General features: G+C 41.8%; 1 protein-coding gene across 6 annotated transcripts in view; it reads left to right on the top strand.

Annotated features, from left to right (window-relative positions):
* The first annotated feature begins 2,348 nt into the window (after positions 1 to 2,348).
* The window catches only part of dcaf6 (ddb1 and cul4 associated factor 6), a 49,989-nt gene continuing 30,692 nt past the window's right edge, over positions 2,349 to 21,645 (top strand). For 3 of the 6 annotated variants that reach the window (XM_042077055.1, XM_042077046.1, XM_042077037.1), the window contains exons 1-4: positions 2,349 to 2,707; positions 13,230 to 13,291; positions 19,674 to 19,766; positions 21,386 to 21,571. In XM_042077055.1, the coding sequence (XP_041932989.1) occupies positions 2,620 to 2,707; positions 13,230 to 13,291; positions 19,674 to 19,766; positions 21,386 to 21,571 (429 nt within the window). In that variant the 5' untranslated portion in view covers positions 2,349 to 2,619. The remainder of the gene's footprint in view (positions 2,708 to 13,229; positions 13,292 to 19,673; positions 19,767 to 21,385; positions 21,572 to 21,645) is intronic. The other 3 variants (XM_042077065.1, XM_042077071.1, XM_042077079.1) reach the window with 3 other exon arrangements.

Raw genomic sequence — 21,645 nt, 5'->3', positions numbered from 1 at the left:
TAAAATTATTATTATTGAAAAAACAAGATATTCCGTGTCGGAGTGAAGATGTCAGGAGTAGAATATAACAGAAGATGCCGTTACAACACAGTTAACGCTCCACCGGAAATAAATTAGCGTAGGCCTACAGGAAGACCCTTTCGTGCACGTACTAGCAGCAGAAGATAGGCCAAAGATGGTTGATTACGAAGAAACTTCATGAGAGGCCATTTCCTGTCCCTGAAAATGTATGCAAATAGGGTAGCAGTACAAGCCCCCGCACATTTATACAGTGATCGGGCTCTCTTTTTAACATTGAGGTCTATATGCAGAATCCAAGAATTTCCCAGAATTTGTCCAAGCCTTATTTTTCTGAGCAATGGATGCACATTTCGGACATGGTATCATGATCTCCAAACCCTCCTCCCTATTTCAGTAGAATGTCGTGATAGTATGACCCTCCAGTCGAGAGAAAATCAACATTAATGAAGGTGTACACCAAGTTTATTTTGTACTCCGTCTTGTCTGGCGTGGAACCGAGGCGTTCAAACGTAAGTCATACGTCAGTGACACGCCCCTGTGCAGGCGGGAACTGAACCAGAGCCCGTCTCGGACTGAACTCCACTTTGCCCTCGACATGAACTAGGACGACCCATCTTGCTACGCATTCATTATCTTTGGATAGGCTATCACATTATCATCTGCATGACCTCTTGAACTGGAGGCATTTTAAACAGCAATAGCAAACACTGGGTCTGGACCATGCCTGTGTCTAAATTAGTCCTATAAATGGTAACTACACAGTTACATGCCTTAATGCATGAAAACAATGAAAGCCTATCTCTGTGTAAGATAAAACAGGTGTTTTAGGCAGCAACTCTCATAACGTCGTTTGAATGAAGAAGAAAAATATGACAGTGCCCCAAGTTCAATGCACGCATTAAAGCAACACCAAAGAGTTTTTTTATACCTTAAAATAATGTTTCCAAAATCGTTTCAGTGGTTCATCAAACAGGGTGAACGGCAATTCTGCATTCGCTTTGCGGCCCTCTATCGGCTATAACCGCACTATGTAAGTTTGCCAGATAGCGGATCTGTAGTTCGATGGAATGAGACATAAGAAACTACAAATTTGACTTGCATTTGATGTCGCAAAACATCGTACTTTTATAAGTCATGCAAAATATTCTACCTTGTCTGTGAACATCGTTATTTGCAAAGCCGGTGCTGGATAAACAAATAGCGTGCGTGCGACAGAGTGAAAGTTCTTTGGTGTTGCTTTAAAGGCAAAGTGCAAATTGAACTCTCTCCCTCTCTCTCCCTCCCTGTCTATCAGCATATGATCCTGACAATCTTCCTTTCACCTCAATACTACCCTCTGCTGATGATATTAATAATCGATTCCAAATGATGGTCTTGACATGACAATGAAGTATGCACCAAACACGCAGCCTCAGATGCTGTAATACCCCAGATAGCAAAATCAAACTGGCCGATAGCGGACCGCTGGTAGTATGCCACCTGTGGCATCTCTTTAAATTTGACTTGCATGACTATTAAGAAAAGTTAATCAAATTATATATGGAGTATAAGTAAACAAATGAAAAATAGTGGCAACATATTGGACAATTTGTCTGCAACCCGCCAACGGATCGCCAGAACCGATGAGCAAAATGCCAGTGATGCCCCCAATGGACCGACAGTGCCTCTTACTATCTGGGACAGCCTAGGTCTGTGGAAAAAAATAGCCTACATATTCTGCATTTCCTTACACAAAGAACAACAAATCGTTGAAAAAAGGATAAAAGTTTGTAAAATAGCTCAAACTGGTTATTGGCATATGGTATGATTTTAGGGAGTTGCAGTGTTACCGTGAAAATACATCGGAACAGTTCATAAAAGTAGTCTACTACTGGTTGATGTTTTACCTGGCTTTTTGTGACACGTGAGATTTGAGATGTTCTGTACAAATGACCTGTTATAATAATTTGACTTGAAAGCCCGATTTTGTGAAATGTTTTTAGTCACCTTAAAGTTTAACATGATGAGGTGATAAAAAAAGAACACATAACCTAAAAAACCATGATCAAATCTATGAAAGCACAAATTAGTTAAATGATATGGCCTACTACTGCAACTTCAACATTCACGTGCGGGCCTACATGTGTCATGACAGATGATAAAGTAATTCATAATTTCTTCTGTGTTTTCTGTCTGTGTTGTTTTTGGTATTAAAGTCCGCTTGATTGGCCAAGAGGCGAAATTTGCGTAACAGTGCGCAATAATGGTGTTCTCCAACCCCCCTGGATATCTGCGTTTGTCGGCCCTCGTAGTTCATTGGACGTGGGGATTTGACACAAGAGGGAGAGGAGTTGCTTGATTGCAGCTAAATAACAAACAACAGACTGGACAGCATTGAGAAGGCTTTGGGGATCCTTGGGATGCAGTTGGTGGATGTTCAGTGTGCTGAATGGGAAAGGAGAATCAACCCCAACTTCTCACGCTTTCGTATGTTCCTTAACTCGATGATAAACAGGCGTTCCGGATACCACAATAACATAAAGGAGACAGAGATCACAATTTGTTAGCTTTCCATCCTTTCGATGCTGTTTTTAAAAGAGAAGAGGAGGTTCGAGCACAATGTCCTGCCCCGGTAACCTGGTTTGGGATGTTAGGAAGAGATCCATCGGGTATAATGACCCAAATGTTCTAAGGATCAACTATATAGGTAAGAAAGACTTGTATTTAATATGACCAAGTAACTGTAGGTGAATGAATTTCAGCCCGCTTGCAGGATAGCCAACAAGGGAATGTGGCGTGCGTAACATGAACGCGACGTTTCAGCTTTTAAGCTAGCCAGATAGCTGGGAGCATAGCAAGCTAATGCGATTGTGCGCATCATGAAGTTGTGCAGCATGGTTTGACATTGTAATTCAGCAGTGTTGCAAATCAGGCAAAATGACCCTAGCCTTGGTACCTAAACATTCACATTCTACATTTGGCAGTGTACGTTTAACTGTACCCGTCAGCTGGTTTAGCTAATTACCTAACGTTAGCTTGGAACTTGCAGATACGCTATCCGTTAGCTTCCTTATGAGCTAACGTTAGTTGTTTAGTACAGGTTATTGCTTCGCTTCTTTTTGATAGCCTGCCATCTCGGTTGCTAATGTATGTCTTATGTTTAAATGCATAGGTATACGGTTGTATCAGTATTATATTTGCGTCACTCGTTGAGGTTTAAACAGCCTAAGGGTAAACGTCAAATAGGCTCAATTACCAAATGACGCTGTCAATCAAGCCGTTGTTTTGATGGTTTATTGTAGGCTACTGCAACTTAGTCTACTAACTATACTTCTCCTCTGCGTACTTCTGCAATCGCAGACTTAAGAGTGTTGCAATAGGTTTTTTAGCCTATATAAAACAGGATAGTTACTGATTGATGCATAGTTTGGGGTCTTTTGAACTTCCATTTCTCAGAGGATCGAAGGAACACTGCTGTGTAGGACGTGGTCAGTCCCGGGCTGTGCTTATGGATTTGAACCTGCATTGGACTAGTCATCTTTAATTTTCTTATGCCTGTTTAGCCCAATAGTAGGCCTAACTCTTTTGGTACAATTGTATGGTATAACTTTCATTTGCTTTCTGTAAATGTGAATTCCATTATGCTGTGATAGCTTTGTTGTGGCTTTGTGTGTATTTTAATTGCTTTAATTTAAATCATCCTGTGCCGTCAATTTTAATCATCCTGTGCCGTCTTAGGCCTTTTGTGAGGTCCTATATGAGCTTACTGCAAAACTAAAACAGTGAAAGTTGAAAACCTTAAAAAAAACTCAAACCCTTCACCCTTTAACATCCATTAACACGTTTGTCCCACTGCACCACTACTGGTGACATTTTGATGTTTCACTCAAATGTACCACTATAGCCTAGCCATTTAGGAATTTAAATTGTAGACTATATTGTCAGGCAACATACCTGAATATTTATCTATGCCAGGGCTATTCAATTACTTTGTAATGGGGGCCAGTTCATGAAAAGCATCACAACTGAGGGGCCGGAGAAATGCGGCTTGAAATATGAATCACATTAACAGCTGTATATACAATGAAGTACAACAGCAGCACTATGGGTGTTCAAATGTTGTATTTTGTAGGCCTACATGCATACCAACATCATTACCCATCATTGTTGGTGGCTAATATGGAATGAAATCTGTGATAACAGATAACAGTAATGGAATCTGTGCTTTGCACAGTAACTGTTAGGTCCAAGATTTCCAGTGAGTACAAACAGGATTCAAACACTGTTCAGGTGAATTAAATGTGTAATCAGTCGCATATGTAGCTCTTGTGACTTATAGGCCTGCTTGTTACATTTGATGTTCCCACCATTTAAATGACATGACCGTGACCTCTAGATTTTTTTTTGCAGTGCAGGCCAGTCATAATCGCCTAATGATAATAACACGGGGGTCCGGGGGTGTCTCCCCCGGGAGTTTTTTCTTTTCTGGTTGCTAATCACCAGAGCCGGACAGTAACGGAGTACATTTACTTGAGTACAGTACTCGAGTACAATTTTGAGGGATCTGTACTTTACTCGAGTATCATTTTTGGGGCGTACTCATGACTTTACTCAAGTACATTTGAGAGGCAAATATTGTACTCTTTACTCCACTACATTTCTATCCATAACCGTGAGTACCCGTTACTACTTTAAAAAAAAAAAAAAGAAAAATCTCGGAAACCCTCAATTTGTTGTTTCCCTCTCAAACGTGATTGGATTGTGCAGGCGCCACTGATTGGGATAGCCTATCAGCAATCACCTTCAGCTTTCTGCCAAAGTCAACTCCATGGTCAGATTTAGATAAGAGACGAAACCATGGACGAAACAATGGATGAAGACGCAGCAGGTCCATCCCGGGAATGTGCCAACCTGTGGCCCCACCTCGCCAGACTATTTCAATTTTTTGAACAAGTTAATGATAGTTTTCGCTTCAAGTGTTTCAATTACAAAATAGTATTTTGTATTTGAAATACGTATTTTAAATACATGTATTAGAAATACTGCCCATCCCTGGCAACACGGTAAAAAGATGAAAATGACTTGATTTTACTTCCAATTCATTTTACATTCTCCAAGGTATAAACATTAACATTTTTCATAACTACATGTAGGACGTTTCTGTACATAAATGTAAGCACTGTGGCAGTAGTAATGCAATATTTAGAACATGTAGGCTACTCTTGTATTCTTGATACTCAAGTTTTAAAAACAAGTACTTCAGTACTTTTACTTAAGTAGACATCTGACTGTTGTACTTTAACTTGTACTTGAGTAAAATTTAGCAAAGGGTATCTGTACTTTTACTCAAGTAATGAAGATGTGTACTCTGTCCACCACTGCTAATCACACTATTTTAACATGTTTTGAGAGGGACAGGCCCATCTTTTTTCTGACGCACCTCACTTTACCCCATGCATTAAACCTATGTCACTGCTTGAATAAATGAAAAACATAGCCTACTGAACATGGGCATCGTCATAGTTCACGATGACAATGAAAACGTTTAGCCTACTTGGTTTCTGACAGAAATTACGTTTTGTGCGAACATATTGTAGAAACACAACCACGGCCTTTATTTGGTGAACGGAGGTGCAAATCATCTCCTTTACTTACTTTGGTTATTATATAGTCTACGATTCACTTTAACCACAAAACGTTTTGCTGTCGTCGCATTTACAAATATGGAATTGACCTTCGTTATCAGTGATACTTTTTGCTTCGAATCGCAATTGAGTGCGCATTTAATGTAACATGCCACATGATGAGGCCTTTAGACAGGCTCATTTCTTACTTCACTAGACTATTGCATTTGTTTATGTTGTAAGACGTGAAGAAATGAAGGACATCGGCAATAGCCAGGCTACTATATAGAAATACTTTGAAATTCCCTTTGAGTCGGATCTGCTCCACCTTTCCACCAAGTTTTGCAGAAATTGTGCCCGTGTTTTTTTGCGATATTGTTGACAGAAACTATTTGTGTGGTACAACCTGTTAAATATTAGTAGTTCATAAACTCAAACGTGGCAATTTAGGTTGAAACTGAACTATGGCACTTACGTTCAGCTTATGTACAAATGTAATGAATTGTAATGTAGCCTAACTTGTGCAGTGGCTGCAGGACTAAAGCGAGCGAGAGATGCAAGAGTGGAGAACAGCTCATGCGCTTGCTAGAGATTACATTTTTTTTAAAGGGCCAGTACAAATGACCTCGGGCCGCCAATTGAAGAGCCCTGATCTATGCCGTGATAGTCATTGAGTAAGGCGTGTTGTTTTTTTTGTGTGCAATATCCAAGGAGAGTTTCCACATTATGTTTGCAATGGTACAGAAAGATCTTTGTTGTGATCTGAAATAGAACTCTACACTATTGGTTGGAGAGGCATGCTGCATCCTGTAGTCTACATCCTCTTGCCTTCATCATTTCAATATTTTTTTTTAAGAACCACACAATCGTGCAGGGCTTTTTATGTGTTGACAAGCCTCACCATTCCACTCCCTGTGAATTAGTTTTGGTTTCACTCTCTATCCTCTAACAGAAGATCTCATTAAAAATAACAGCAGCTTGGAACTACCATGTCTCACAAGTTTTCTATTTGTGTTGAATGTTGTGTCACACACACACCCCTCCCCAACACATGCACATCCAGATTCACAGTTGTATTGGTTTTGAGCTTGTTTAGCCACACTGATACTAGCGTTCTGTGTGAGTGTCCTTGAGTTTAGAGTATAATAAGCAAAGTCATTAAGGATTCTATCAGTAATGAGCTAGGCTAGATGCCACATGGATGTGGAGTTATAAATTCCAAAACGACCAAAATGACCTCATACTCACAAAGCCAATTTCATCGACTTCATTAACACATACAACGTCTCTCTTCTTTCATGGCATTTTTGCTTTCCTTGAAGTGTTCTTTCTAATAGAAGTATTACATTTGTAACTGCTGTGTGAATGTGGCTGCTAATTTGACAGGGCTGTCAGTCATCGTTTCTCACTGTTTGCACTGTAGAATGTTTTCACAGTGTTTCCAACAGAATTGAATTCTATTTGTGGTGGTATGTTTTGCAGAATTAACTTGAATACAACAGTTTTTAACAAATTAGTGCAGTGTGGTTATGATTCTAACCAGATTTAAGCACAATTTAGTACAACCAGGAAAATCCTTGTGTGGTGGTCAATGTTGATATTGTGGTGGGCCGCCACAAATAAGTCAATGTATGGGAAACACTGACTCTTCATGATCTCTGTGTAGGGAACTTACTCTCTGGACACTTTGGAGTTTGTGTGTTTGCCCAGCATGCATTCAGCACTAAACTGAATTAATTAGGAGCTGGTAGGGGTGTAACAATACACAAAAATTAAGTTAGGTTCTATGTGTACCTCGGTTTTGAAGTCAAATTTCGGTTACAGTAAGCTAGTAGGTACTGCTAACCTAAAACTCACTGACAATATTGCTGATGCGCAATATGAACAGGATTAGCTTTTTTGAAAAGGTGTCAAATGTTTTTTTTTAATGTTAATTGACTAAACTGACATATGGTCCGCCACTTAATATGTGCTATGAACTCGGAATTTAAAACCTGGTCCACAAGCAAAAATGCCTGCTGTTGATTACTGTTAAAGACTGCATTTGGTATCTGGTACAGGTTCAGTGTGGTTCAATGGTATTGAACCTATGTCCTGTGTACCTTTACACCTTTAGGACCTGGTGATGTAGTTTCAAAACCATAAAAAAATGGAATGGGAGAGCCCCCGTGAATGATTTTTGTGTAGTATGTGTTGAAAGGTATTGCAAAGTATTCTGAGGAAACTTGGTTGTCTCTTTAACGGGAAAGTTACCCAGGCTTTCTTGTTATTAAAATCAGATGATTGGGAATCGTTAATCATTGCAAGCCTGAACATTTTGAGCCTTACTCTTACTACTTTGTGTTGAGTCATGCCTTTTTGGGGGTGTGCTCCAGCTCATTCTGTGACATTAGCTCAAGTGGATGTGTTTTTGATGCAACTCGTTGAGCAACATCGCTCACGTAAATGGATTTAGCAATCCACAATATCCTTCTGTTGGTGTGTTGAGGTTAAGGGAATGGTGCCAGGTCTCCTGGTAAATGTCACATTAAGAAACTTAAGTGGAGTGAACATGGGTGTCAAGAAACTCTTGGCTTTATTTCTGAATGACAAAGTGTATAGTGTTGCTGACAAATCAGTCTCACAGTCAGCATCGATAGAAATTATGGCCATGGCCTGATTATCAAAATGTCAATTTAACCCAATTTAGTACTGTAATCTTGCACGCAAACAAGCATAAAAACATTCTCTATATTAGAAAGTTGACTCCTGAAGACCTTGAGATATTGAGGGCTATATAGGCTATTTGCCAAGAGTTTTGCTGAGATGAATAGGAGGCTGAGTAAGTGAGTGAGTGAGTAAGGAGTTCATGCCCTAAAACTATAAATCAAGCAATTGACAGTTTTTCATGGGGGCAAACACAGTGTGTGAGCCATGTCCTGGGGTCCGCGGAGTATGAGGCTGGGAGATGTGGGCGAAATAAACTCAGTCCGCTGGAGATATTTGATTTAGCAGTGTGGAGATTTTTTTGTCAGCAGCCTGTGAGTTTTTGTCAAGGTTCTCAACTGAGAAAAATGTGGAAGTGGAATGAGAGGATGAAGCTGAGGGTGAAAGGAAGGGAAAGGAGAAGTCTGGTTCTGAATCATGAATGGGTCATTCCGTGTCAAATCAGATGCGATTGTTGCTGCACCATCTCCGATTTTGTTCAAGCCTTGCCTATATAACTAGTGGGTGCCAGAACCAAGGTCTGTAAAATATTTCTGTTCTTTTTCAGCCCTTAAAATTACTTCACTTTGACAGTCTGAGAAGCAATGTTTGAGCATTAATATCTGGAAAAGTATTACTCATAGCCAGTCCAAACCTTGTAGGATGGAAAACATACATGTTTTCAGAATGACTGAACCATTAAAAGTTTGTATGGCATGCTCATTGAATTTCTACAAGGTTCTAGATTTGGAGAAACGTTCCAGAAGAGTGACCTTTAAGGGTATTATAAAAGGGCAATTTGTGTATGTATTTGGTATCAATCATAATTTGTATAATTGTATTAATGTTATTTATTTGAGTATATTGGAGTTTTCCACACAAGGGCCATGAATATATTAAGGATAAAGCAAGTCATTTTCAAAAGACTAAAATGAGGTAGCTAGTAGGAACTCTATGTGGAAGTAGCTCAGTATATGGAACTGTAATATACAAATACAATGCAATACAAGTATCAATGCAGTACCATAGATAATTAGAGTTCCTCAGGAACAAGAATGAAGCAGAGGTATCACAGGTAATGAAATAATTGTATTTATCTATAAAGGAAACCTGGTATAGTATAGCACTCACTGAGACTTTGTACACTAAATGATTAAACATTCCACTAGCTATCCCACATTAACCTGACCCTAGCCAGATGAATGTCGTTCCGCTTAGCTCCGCCTAGCTTCACTCACATCCATCTGGGACCTCTTCCATTGAGAGTGATTTCTCCAACCAACTTTATGGTTTAGCCAATCAGGACGCAGGGCGGGAGTTTCATAGATATGACATAGTGTAGAAGCGACTGTGAGTCTGTTATTAGCGTCACGGTTTGGCTTCGATGTGAGTGGTTGAAGTAGCACATCAATAGATGACAGACAAGTGGCTTATTCAATCATATGCAAGCATTTTTTGATTAGGCCCAGCCTTCTGAAGCAACACTTCAATGGATCGGTTCCAGATGGATGAGTGGAGCTAGGCGGAGCGAAATTCATCTGGCTATTGCCAGGTTAATCCCACATGCCATGCTGTCCTAAATTGCCAAATAATGTAACCACGCCTAGTTTTATCTATAATTTCTCAATGTTCATATGTTGTAGATACCTCATGTGCACAACAAAATACTGATTGATGCCATGTGGGTGGAAAAAATTAGTTTGTAATACCCTCAATATCACTCTCTTTTTTTTGCACTTTATTGCAAATCTAGGATCTTAGGCTTTGTCTTCCATTCTACAAGGTTTGTAGCTTGACATAGTCAGAATTTGAGTGTGATACTGCTCTATTGGGATGGGATTATGATGCATGTTTCAACCGATACAGGGGTTCTTCTTATCCATAAATTCTTCTTCTCCACAAATGCCTTAACATTGTTTTCTGGTTATTGTGCTGTCCAGAACGAACTTCCCGACCTCAAATGTTGTGGGCGGGGCTAAGTTCGACTGGCATCCAGGCTACAAGGTTTGAAAAGGCTATAGGAATAATATTACTCTCCAAGCTCCCAAAATAAGGCATTTTTAGAGAGTGAAAATATGAAATCATTGGAAAATGAACAAACATCTTTTACAGGTCTTCCTTTAGGGGCCTAGACATTATGAGCGAAATCTGAGATTTTCCATTCTGAGATCTGATCCATTTTCCTGGATTCTGTTTGATTTGACACGGATTGACCTGAAGGCCTTTCTTGTACAGGCTGTAGCACTGCGGTTCTGTCAAGCTTTTGGCTGTTGTGTGGAAGTGTTTTCTACCAACTTGATATAAACATAACTTTTGAGGTGGTGCTCTAGGATCAGGACGCACAGGACGTTGCTCGTCTTACGCTGTCCTCCTTTGTACTCTTTGTGTGGTAATGATCGTGGAGTCTTCAGTAGGGGGGGGTGAAGAGGCCCTAATAGTATCTGTAATGGACACTGACTTGTTTTGTGATGCTTCTGAAGTATTCTGTATCGGTGGGTGATTCTGTGTCCCCAACAACTACTCACAGCAAAGTCCTCCGTGGAACATGACACCTTGTCCCCAATACCGCCGTCCAGATAGAGGTGTCCGAGCCTCTTGGCTGACATCAAAGCACACTTATATAACAAGCTTCGGGATTCTATCATGCATCCCTTGAACTCCGCATGTGTCTAGTTTCCTCACTGGCTAGTGACTTGCAATGGGGCCATATTGACTATATCACCGTGTGGGGAAAAACATGGACTCTCCTTACGGGCCGTGTTGGTTTCAAGATAAAGTGGCTGTGTGAAGCCCGAGGAGTCAGGCAAGGGCTGTTTTTAGCCAGGCTGCTGGGCGAGGTATCAGAGCTGTCACTGCTAATGGATTGGGAATACACACACATAAGTGGCTGTAGTCCGTCTGGAGGGAAACAACCTGTAGGCAGCCAGTAGGTCAGATCCATAACTAAATTTAGCCCTCCTGCCTCTGATACCAGTGGGTGGAGGAAGGGCAGGGTTGTAGGCAACAGGAGAGGTCAGGAGCTTATCAGAGGCATTCAGATTTTGACTAGTTAAAGTGTGTGTGTGTGTGTGTGTGTGTGTGTGTGTGTGTGTGTGTGTGTGTGTGTGTGTGTGTGTGTGTGTGTGTGTGTGTGTGTGTGTGTTTTTTGTCATTCCAGGTTCAAATATAACTGGGCTTCCTATGCCTATTCAGTAACTCTGTGGTAGTGGTGACACCTGTCTCTCTCAAACCTGACTTGTGTGAAGCCTTTCTAATGACCTTCGTTTTCGTATAGTGTCCACAACATGCTTTTGCTGATGGCTAAGACAGTGAGGAAACTTGACCATCACAGAGTCCACCCTCATGTGATCTGATGAGGGCACACCAGGTTAGATAGCCTCACACTGAATGACATTTAAGAGAGTGGAGAGAGTGAATGCTTTGGGCCCATTTGGTCTCATTGTAACCTTAGCCACATCACACAAGACTCTGTCAGACAGATATTCAGGGATGGATATTACATCAGGTGAAGCAGGCTCAGTAAACAGAACTTGTACTTCACCATCCCACACTGTCAACAAAGGTGGAACACACTCTGTTTGCAAGCCATGGCAGTTTTATGATCATGTCCGACAGAGAGGCAGCTGACTGTTGTCATTTCTTTTTTTTCCCTCTGGTCCTCACCCCCTGGTCATCGTCCTCTCCCTGTGATTAGTCACAGAGTTTAATTTTAACTGCCAGACTGCTGGCGCCCCTGACGTTTTTTTGTTTGTGTGTTTATTTTAGCTGTTTATTTCAGCGCTCCGCCCGTGTCTGTTTATGTCGGTCGGTGAGTCCACTGAGTGAAGATGATGTAGGCTTGGGTAACGTTAATCTGATGGAAGTTTGACAAAATAATGTACTTTACGTGGTTCTTGTATGATGCTGCATTTGTTTTGTTTTGGTGGACTAGGTTAGGGACACTCACTGTTGATTGACTTTAATTCCAGTGGAATTTGTTTAAAAGGTGTGTAGGTGTTTGGCGGCTGAATCTGTATCTATTTTGGACAATGGCTGAGGGACAGGTGGTGGTGAGATCAACAGAGAGGTTGGTTTATGGCAGCCTCTGACGCGCACACGCATACACATCAAGTGGACAGTCACTACTAGCGGGGTCGGTCACGTCATTCAGAGGATGTGGGGGAAATGGTGAAACGGTGTGAAAGTGTGCCGTTCAACTAGGCCGGACTCCATTCAGCCTCAATCAGAGAGGCAGGAATTGCTACATTTGGTCCAAAACACATTTTAAAGTGAAGTTACAGCTGTGCGTTGCTTTCAGCAATCATGCTTTCCTTTCTGCATGAGTTGCAGCAATAGATAAATAAATGACTATTGATGTCCAGAGGGAGAGTGCAGAACAACGAAAGCAAGGAGGCATAGGTTGGATTATTAATGAAGCCTATTGTCCACACTCCACAACCGGCAAGGTTGTTCCAGAAATGTGACATTCAGTTTCTGGGCCTCGTGAGTGCAGAGCAGTGCATTCAGGACTGAAGGCCGGACAGGATCAATCTATAAGGAACAGAAGCAACCCAACGGCAGTAAATTAGATGTTTCATGCCCAGAACACGTCTTGGTTATTGTCACACTGTGCACTAAAATGTTAAAGGTATTTTATGAAAGGATGCTGGTTAGAGCATCCCTCTGGCAAATGAAGGGTAGGCCCAGAACAGGGAGGCCTATATATTCTGTGCATTCATTCCATTTCCACTAGCGTTCAAGAAAACAGTCTTTTGTGTTGTCTTTGTCCTTAAAGAAAATAAAGATATTGCATTGTGAAAGTTGTTTACAAAATCCCTGTCACTGTATTTAACGCACAGATGCACAAACGTTTAAAAAAAAGTTTAACGCAGAAGCTCGTTACATGTTAACAACTTTTCATTTCTTACTTTCCACACACAGGTAGAAGGGAATTTGTGCAGCGCCTGAAGCTAGAAGCCATACTGAATGTACACGATGGCTGTGTGAGTATGACAAACATGCATAATCACCGTATTTATTCCTGCTGTTGCTTTGAGTACCATTAAGCTCTGTAGTTAACCAAAATGGGGGAAAAAAATCTGCCACTCTCTACTTTTTTTGCATGTAGCACTCTTGCACTGCTGCCTGTATTCTTTGTCCAAAAGAAAGGCACTGCTGGATAACCCTTTCTTAAGAACAAAGCTTGTCGAAATGAATATTGGCTAGTTGCTTCTAGTTAGTGATAATAAGCTATTAATAACTCATTCTATGCTGCACCGATTGATGAGGCTTTTCTGATTGGCAATGGACATGATGTAGTAGAACATACTTAATGGTAGTAAGTATACTTACTGGGTTGAAAGGGTACTTCTCCTTTAAAGTTGAAGACTGAATTTGAATCATTGTAGTTTTGTTTCAGTGGATAGCTATGTCAGTGTTGCACATGGAGCCCTGAATGTGAGTGTGAGTGTGAGTGTGAGTGTGAGTGTGAGTGTGAGTGTGAGTGTGAGTGTGAGTGTGAGTGTGTGATTTCTATCTGGAGATTGCTGTGTCTTGCTCCTGCTCCTTATCTGTTGGCGTGCTAACGGGTTGTGTTGACGGACAGCAGACAGCAAGCGTAGCTGCCACTCTCCTCACGTACCGCTGTGGAATGTGGGGTGGTCGTGCACACTGTCACTCTGACAACTGTTCCTAATCAATTGTAAAGGAGGGAAAAAGAAAGGGGGGGGGGGTGTATGACCTCTATATAGGCTACATCTACTAAATACAGAGCTTTATAGGCTACCTACAGACTGCCTGGTACCCCTCTTCCCTTTTCATTCATGTGAACCACACTAGACTGTCCTCCCCACACTTACTCACTTTGAAGGTCAAAGTGGGTCTGAAATGCCCATGATTCAGGTCAGATAAGTACCGGGCAGTGGAATTTTAAGATGTGGGCATCTATCTTGTTCCGCGCCTGATTTTAGAAGTGTGTGTGTGAGCCCGGCAGGGTTTGTGTGTCGCTGATTGGACCAGCTGTGCTGCTGCTCAGTGGAGTGGATAAGTGCCTGGTGACGTTTAACCCGAGGCAGTCACTCCAATTTTTATTATCCGCTGGGCCTTTCTGGAGCAGCTTTCATATCAGCCCTCATAAGTCATCTGCATATTATTGGTTTCCACACTATGTGTGTGTGTGTGTGTGTGTGTGTGTGTTGGCTGTAGCTTTGAAGCATTTGGATTAAGGTCAACCTTCTTTTCTTTCAAGACTTTTTATTCAGTTTTTGACTTTGACACAAAGTGGTATACAAATCAGTCCTAATGTAGCCTATTGGACCATAACGCAGACAGGTCCCTGGTCCCCAGACTGTATATGTATATGGGGTTCAGGGATAAAGTCCCTCTCCTTTTGACAGGGGCATTTAAATCCCCTTAGGTGTCTTCTTATGGAAGCTATCCGACAGTGGTGTCATTCTTTTTTTTTATTGGGGTTGAACCAGTAATCATTGGCATGCCAACCCTCAACTTTTCTGATAGCATGGACTAATGCCCCTGTGTGCTCACAGCAAATAAGATCGGCCCTCATAGGAAAGAAAATATTAATAACTTTCCGTTCTCTGTAGCTGGGCACAAGCAGGTAGCTCACGTGGTGATGAGATATACTGTAGACTGCCGCAGCCAATGTCACCCTCTGTGCCTGTCCCAGCATGTAGCCAACTAGTGGCATATAGTGGGGTAGTGGGGTTCATAGTAGGTCCCTGACTGACATCCATGGAATTGAAACCAGTAACCTTGTTGTTGTGTCACTGTGTCTAATCATTCAAAGATTCAAAGCCATTCATGCTTTTCCATGTCTGTGACTGAGACTGAATCCTTCAGGTAGAAACCAGCTGATTATATCTACAAGTCTCATCTTTCTTAGCCCCCCCCACCCCACCCCACCCCACCCCACCAATACATCACACCTTACTGAGTGTGAACACCTGAATTGTGTGGTTGGCATCTATTTAAAGATAAATTCTGCCTGCTAAGGCCATCACAAAGTTCAGACTTGGACTGTGAGTACCAGTGTACTACAAACACTCTGAATAGTAATCTAGTCTATGCCTCTTGTGACCATGACGTCACCAGTGTGTGGATCTGTGCGACGTCACTTCTTCCTGTTGCATCATGGTTACCCAAGGTGCGCACATACTGATTATCAATCTATGCAGTAGATATGGTCACTTTGGATGAACGCTCCTACCGACTAAATGATGAGGTGAATACAGTACTATTTTGCCCATAGCCTGACACATGGGCGCTAACCTATTTTGTGCACTCCAAGGCGCTAACAGAAGGCAGCACATTCAGTGGTCCTGCAGGCCTGGGTCAGCCAGAGCACACTCGCCACACAGCCACCTGTGCCAACCTGGCATTCCACTGGCCCCCAGCGGAGTAGGGTGTGGGCAAAGCTTTGGCCAGGGAACATTGATGGTGGTTCATGTTTGAACCACATTGGAGATCTATAGACTTTTGGCTGTGCTCATAGCTGTGGTGTGGGGGTGGGGTTAAACTGAGAAATGTGTGTGTGTGTCTGTGTGTGTGTGTGTGGTGCGTGTGAGTGTGTGTCCGTCCGTCCGTCCTTGTGTATTTCTGTTTGTTTGGAAAAGAGAAGTACTAATGTCTGCGCACAGGAAATGAGGAGATCTTTTTTCTACCGCATGGAAAGATGGAAGATGGCTCGGGTGTCCTTTATCAGTGGCGGGGAGATAACCTTACAGCTTTTCCACCTGCAGGCCCCGCGTTCTGAGCGGCCTCCGACCGGCGCATTCCCCAGCTGCTGACATCACTGACACACTCTTAATTTAGCACATCATGCTCACGCGCCCCTCCCCCACCCCTCTACCCCCGGCCTACAGTTAATACCCATCCCAGAGATGCCCCGGCCTACAGTTAATACCCATCCCAGAGATGATTTTGAGGTTGGCTTGGGGGGGGGGGGGGAGCAGGGGTGACGGTGATGGAAAAATAGACTCGGAAGTCCAGGGGACACCAGGAGATCCTAATAGCGCTTAGCAGTGTTTTCAAAGCTGCTCATCCCTTTGGTGGCATAAAGCAGAGAACAACTGGCTGTGCAGAGAGGGGATTAAGCCGCTCTCAGGGACGATGCAGAGCAGAGACCAAGCAGGCAGAGACGAGGTCAAAAGCAAATGAAATTGCGTGGTTAATATGGCGATGATGGGATGGAGAGGCAGGGAGCTGCATCTTCATGACAGCAGAGGAAGGGGAGGATGAGAGGCCGTGTGGTGGCGTGGTGGCCTGCTCGGTGAAGTTAATGAAATATTGATCGATGGGTCTCTTAAAGGCAGCGATTATGTTAAGGGACACGGTTTCCCACAAAGCAATCTGTTTCTCAGGCTCATTCACAATTCTCAGTCATTTACAGCTCCCCAGCACAACTGCACAACTACACGGTAGTGTACTGTCTGTTTCAAAACAATGTGACCGCAAAATCCATTACCAGGAAGCAAGGAAGCTTTTGCCTCTACAAGCAATGTTAAATAAGCTGCTTTCAGACATCGGTATAAGTCTGCATGTTCTGCGGATATCAAGCGGTTGGGTCTTATATCTGAACAACATATCCCGACATTTGGAACTCCGAACTTAGCCGGCTCTTACACTACTACCCTCCTAGTACTTCAGGCGGACATTATGTAAATGAGCTCATGTCTGAAAGAAGCGAAGAACATGTGGAGATTCTGCTCATGTGCGTGTTCAACCACGCAGAGATTCTGTTTATGTCCGCATGTAAGCATCATATCTGAATCACCCAAAGGGTCGGACATCCGTTTGACAAAGATCCGCATATACTCCGGAGGACATGTCTGAAAGTAGCTATAGTAATTGTACACTGCATACCTAGTCAGAGTTGCTGAAGTAAACTGACAGACACAGACACTTCCTTGGAACTGAATCCATCCTGCTTTATCTTCAGAGGTGCTTAAGATTCTAGAAGCTGCTGACTGGCTTATTGATAATGCTGAGAAGCTTCTCAAGTTGTATTGGTTCTGGGGCACTGTTCCATTAAAGTGTAATGAACAAAGAAAGGTAACACTTTATTTTAATGTGTCGCTGTTACAGTGTACCTACCTAATTAGGTACAGTGGTACAACCTGTGTAACAACATGTACTATCATTGTACTTGCATTATGTATTTGTGGGTACCTACATATAGTTGTTACATTGTAATACTGAGTGCTTTTACAAAACTTTGCCAATTTGCCTAAATTTTCATCAGAGGCAAAGAGCTGACCTGAGACCTGCTGGATGGGGTAAATCTGGTCATGATCGATTTGATATACAAACCATTCTTAGCTCCAGTCAAGGCCTCATTGTCTTCAGTTATGTAACAGCTGTGCTGCTACAACCTTATTACTATTTGATACAGTGGAATAAATCTATTTAGTGTACCAGTTAATTACTTACATGTACATATGACATGTATGTTGTGTCCGATGTCTTGGAACAGGTCTACTAATTCACTACATAGTATATATCATCTCTGTTGGTACACACGTATTGCTCTTTGATACAGTGGCACAAACCCATTAAAATTAAGTGTACCAGTTAAGTACTTACAATTACATATTACATGCATGTTGTGTCATTGGTGTCTTGGAACATGTCTGCCATTACCCTACATACTGTAGTACATGTATCAACTGTGTTGGTACACATGTATTACTCTTTGATACAGTGGCATAAACCCATTAAAATTAAGTGTACCAGTTAAGTACTTACAATTACATATTACATGCATGTTGTGTCATTGGTGTCTTGGAACATGTCTGCCATTACCCTACATACTGTAGTACATGTATCAACTGTGTTGGTACACATGTATTACTCTTTGATACAGTGGAATAAACCCATTAAAATAAAGTGTACCAGTTAAGTACTTACATGTACATATTATATACATCCTGTCAATGATGTCATGCATCCTGTAATTGATGTGTTGAAATGTGTCTGCTGTTACACCACACAGTACATGTGAATTAGTAGAACTGTTCCAAGACATCGAAGACACAACATACATGTCATATGTACATGTAAGTAATTCCACTGTATCAAAGAGTAATAAGGTTGTAGCAGCACAGCTGTTAAATGTACACTGAAGACAATGAGGCCTTGACTGGAGCTAAGAATGGTTTGTATATCAAATCTGTCATGACCAGATTTACCCCATCCAGCAGGTCTCAGGTCAGCTCTTTGCCTCTGAAAATGTAGGCAAATTGGTAGGCAAAGTTTTGTAAAAGCACTCCATTGTAAGTATTACAATGTAACAACTATATGTAGGTACCCACAAATACATAATGCAAGTACAATGATAGTACCTGATAGTACATGTTGTTACACAGGTTGTACCACTGTACCTAATTAGGTAAGTACACTGTAACAGCGACACATTAAAATAAAGTGTTACCAGTCGGGTAATCATTGCGCTGGATTTTAGACAGAGCAGCTGGTGGTAAAAGTAAGGCAATTATTTCATCAGTGTATTTTCGTGTCCTCAGGGAATTAAAAGAACACGCCAACATTTTGAGAAATTAGTTTATTCACTGTCATTCATGTCATTCATGATGCATGCCCTTCTCGTCTCTGTGCGTGCAATAACTCAGTCTGAAGCACCCACTGTTAGCATAGCTTAGCATAGCTCATTGAGGTGGGCAGTTCCAACTATCTTATAGCACACGAAAGTGACAAAAGAACACCAACATTTTCTCATTTACATGGTGTGACTTATATAGTTACAACATATAGACCTAGGATACAAATGCGCGGTTTTACAAACTTGGAACTATGTTCTCACTCAGGAAAAGCACTGCTACTTTGGCGGAGTGATTTGCACGCAGCATCAGAGAAGCTGCAGTAGCAGTGCTTCACCTGAATGAGAATGTAGTTCCAAGCATGTATATGCTTAGAAAATCGATGTGTTGCATTTTACATTGACATTTGTACACATTGTAATTATACTAGTCACAACATGTAAATGTTTGAGTGCTTTTGTCACTTTTGGGAGATGGGCTAGTTGGAACTGCCCACCTCAATGAGCTATGCTAAGCTATGTTAACGGGTGAGTGTTTCAGACTGAGTTACTGCAAGCACAGAGACGAGAAGGGTATGTATCATCTTATCTAACTCTTGGGGAGATGTTGAATAAGCTAATTTCAAGGTCAAGGTAACTTTATTGTCCCCGAGGGGCAATTATTTGCACAGCCAGCAGACAGACATAAGGACAAGACACACAACACATAAAAACACAAAATACCCACAGTACCTAACAAACTCATCTGAGGAGGAAGATGCTGAACACGGTGAAAGTCTTTTTAACAGTCTGTTTGTTGCTTGTTGTTTGTACAGGTCAATACCATATCCTGGAATGATACAGGAGAATACATCTTATCCGGTTCCGATGACACCAATTTAGTCATCACCAACCCTTACAACAGAAAGGCAAGTCATTTTCTTGTGTGTTTTCCCTTGTTTCACCCCTTAGTGGCTGAGTCACAGGCCTATAGCATCACACCAGGTCACATCCTTTGGACATGGCCGTTGACTAAGACCGGCTCTTATTTAGTAATCTGTTGAAAAAGTTTAATATCAATGGCTCAGAAAAGCATCTTTCTGTTCATCACAGTCAAGCAGAGCCAGGTAGGAAGGCCAGAGAGCTGCTGTAGTTCAGTGTCTGCGAAATGCCTTCTCATCAAAAGGTGGTCACAAGGTGCTTTTTTGTTTTTATATGGCCATAAAACCCTCTGTAACCTCCTTATTGCCAGCCTGCCTTGTTATTGTGAGTTACATTCAGATGAAGCCCTGACAAAGGCTATTTTTGTCCTTCATAACTTTGCCAGAGAACCAGACCTTAGCATTCACACAGACTTCACTCAAGAGACTCTGTTTTTCTGCCCTATTTGGGTAAAAGTTTGATTGACCCCTCTTGTGATTTTGACACTGTCACTAAACATTATACAAGCGGGTTATAATTTATCATACCTCAAAGAAGACTGGACCTAAGCCCGGACTCGACAGTTTGTTGACAGAGAGGAATACAGTCAGATTTGGAAGTAGGTTAGGGCTGGGCTTAGGGCAGAGTAAATTTAGGCCTTGGTGTTTGTGTTCAACAGTTAAGAATGAATAGGTATTTGATCGACTGTAAACAACATTGAGAAATGGTGCCATTTTGGTGCTTTCTAGAGTATATGCTTTCAGCAGTTTGTTGAATGTTTCCTACTTGCAGTTGATAGCAGCAAATTGGGAGTCCTGGAACTGAAATGTTTATGAATAAAGAAAAATCACTAACCGCAATTAGGACATAGCTTGTTTCCCATGGGCTTTCAGATGTCCTTTCCATTGTACATATCGTATGAAATTACTTCTTATAGAGTCCCGAAGCCATGACGTAGCGTTGCCAAGGCAGCAATTTCACTGGATCTAAACAAATCAATCTACCATTAGAAATCACCATAGCGGTGGCTTTCTTAATATATTTCAATCATTTTACAACGTTTCTTAAGACGTTAGTATATATTTTTTACACTGTAGGAATCACATAACACAATATATATTCATACCAACACAATCAAATTCGTGACTACAGAGTTTTATTTTAGCATGGGTTTCCTCTGTAAAAGAGACCTGCATGTAACTTCACAGCATGCGGTTAAAATCCTTACATTCACGGACGTGTTTTGCCTTTATTTTTTTTGGCAAAAAACGTTGGTCTTAACATCCGCCAGTCTTTGAGAAGACGTGAAATATCCACTGGAATTTTGTTTCTTTCTATTACACCTGCCAGGGAATCCGTGTTATGTGGCTAAGCTGCTGCCTAGCAGGTAAAACACGTTTAAATGGATATATTTATTTTTATTAGCTAGAAATGATGCCACATGTCTACATTCAATGCTATTTATGCCACTTCGAAAGTTTGTTTAGATCCAGTGATTCTGCCGTCATGGAAACGCTACGTCACACTTCGGGACTCAATTCCCATGACTCATTGCACCAGTCTCACGTAATGTAGAACTTTCTGTGGTGTCGTCCTCATCCTGCTCTCCCGTTTCCTCTCCCCCAAGGTCAAGGCAACGATAAGGTCAGGGCACCGGGCGAACATCTTTAGTGCCAAGTTTATGCCACACACCAACGATCAGCAGATCGTGTCCTGCTCAGGAGATGGCATCATCTTCTACACCCACACAGAGAAGTGCCCTGACCTCAACCGGCAGTGCCAGTTCACCTGCCACTACGGCACCGCCTATGAGGTATGAGCCATTTGTCAGTTCACCTGCAATTACGGCACATTTGAGGTATGTGCTCTCATTATGGTGTAGCCTTC

Source organism: Alosa sapidissima, chromosome 2, assembly GCF_018492685.1.
Source record: "Alosa sapidissima isolate fAloSap1 chromosome 2, fAloSap1.pri, whole genome shotgun sequence".
NCBI lineage: Eukaryota > Metazoa > Chordata > Actinopteri > Clupeiformes > Clupeidae > Alosa > Alosa sapidissima.
Note: the sequence above shows the minus strand (reverse complement) of the source record. Positions and strands in the feature narration are given on the sequence as shown.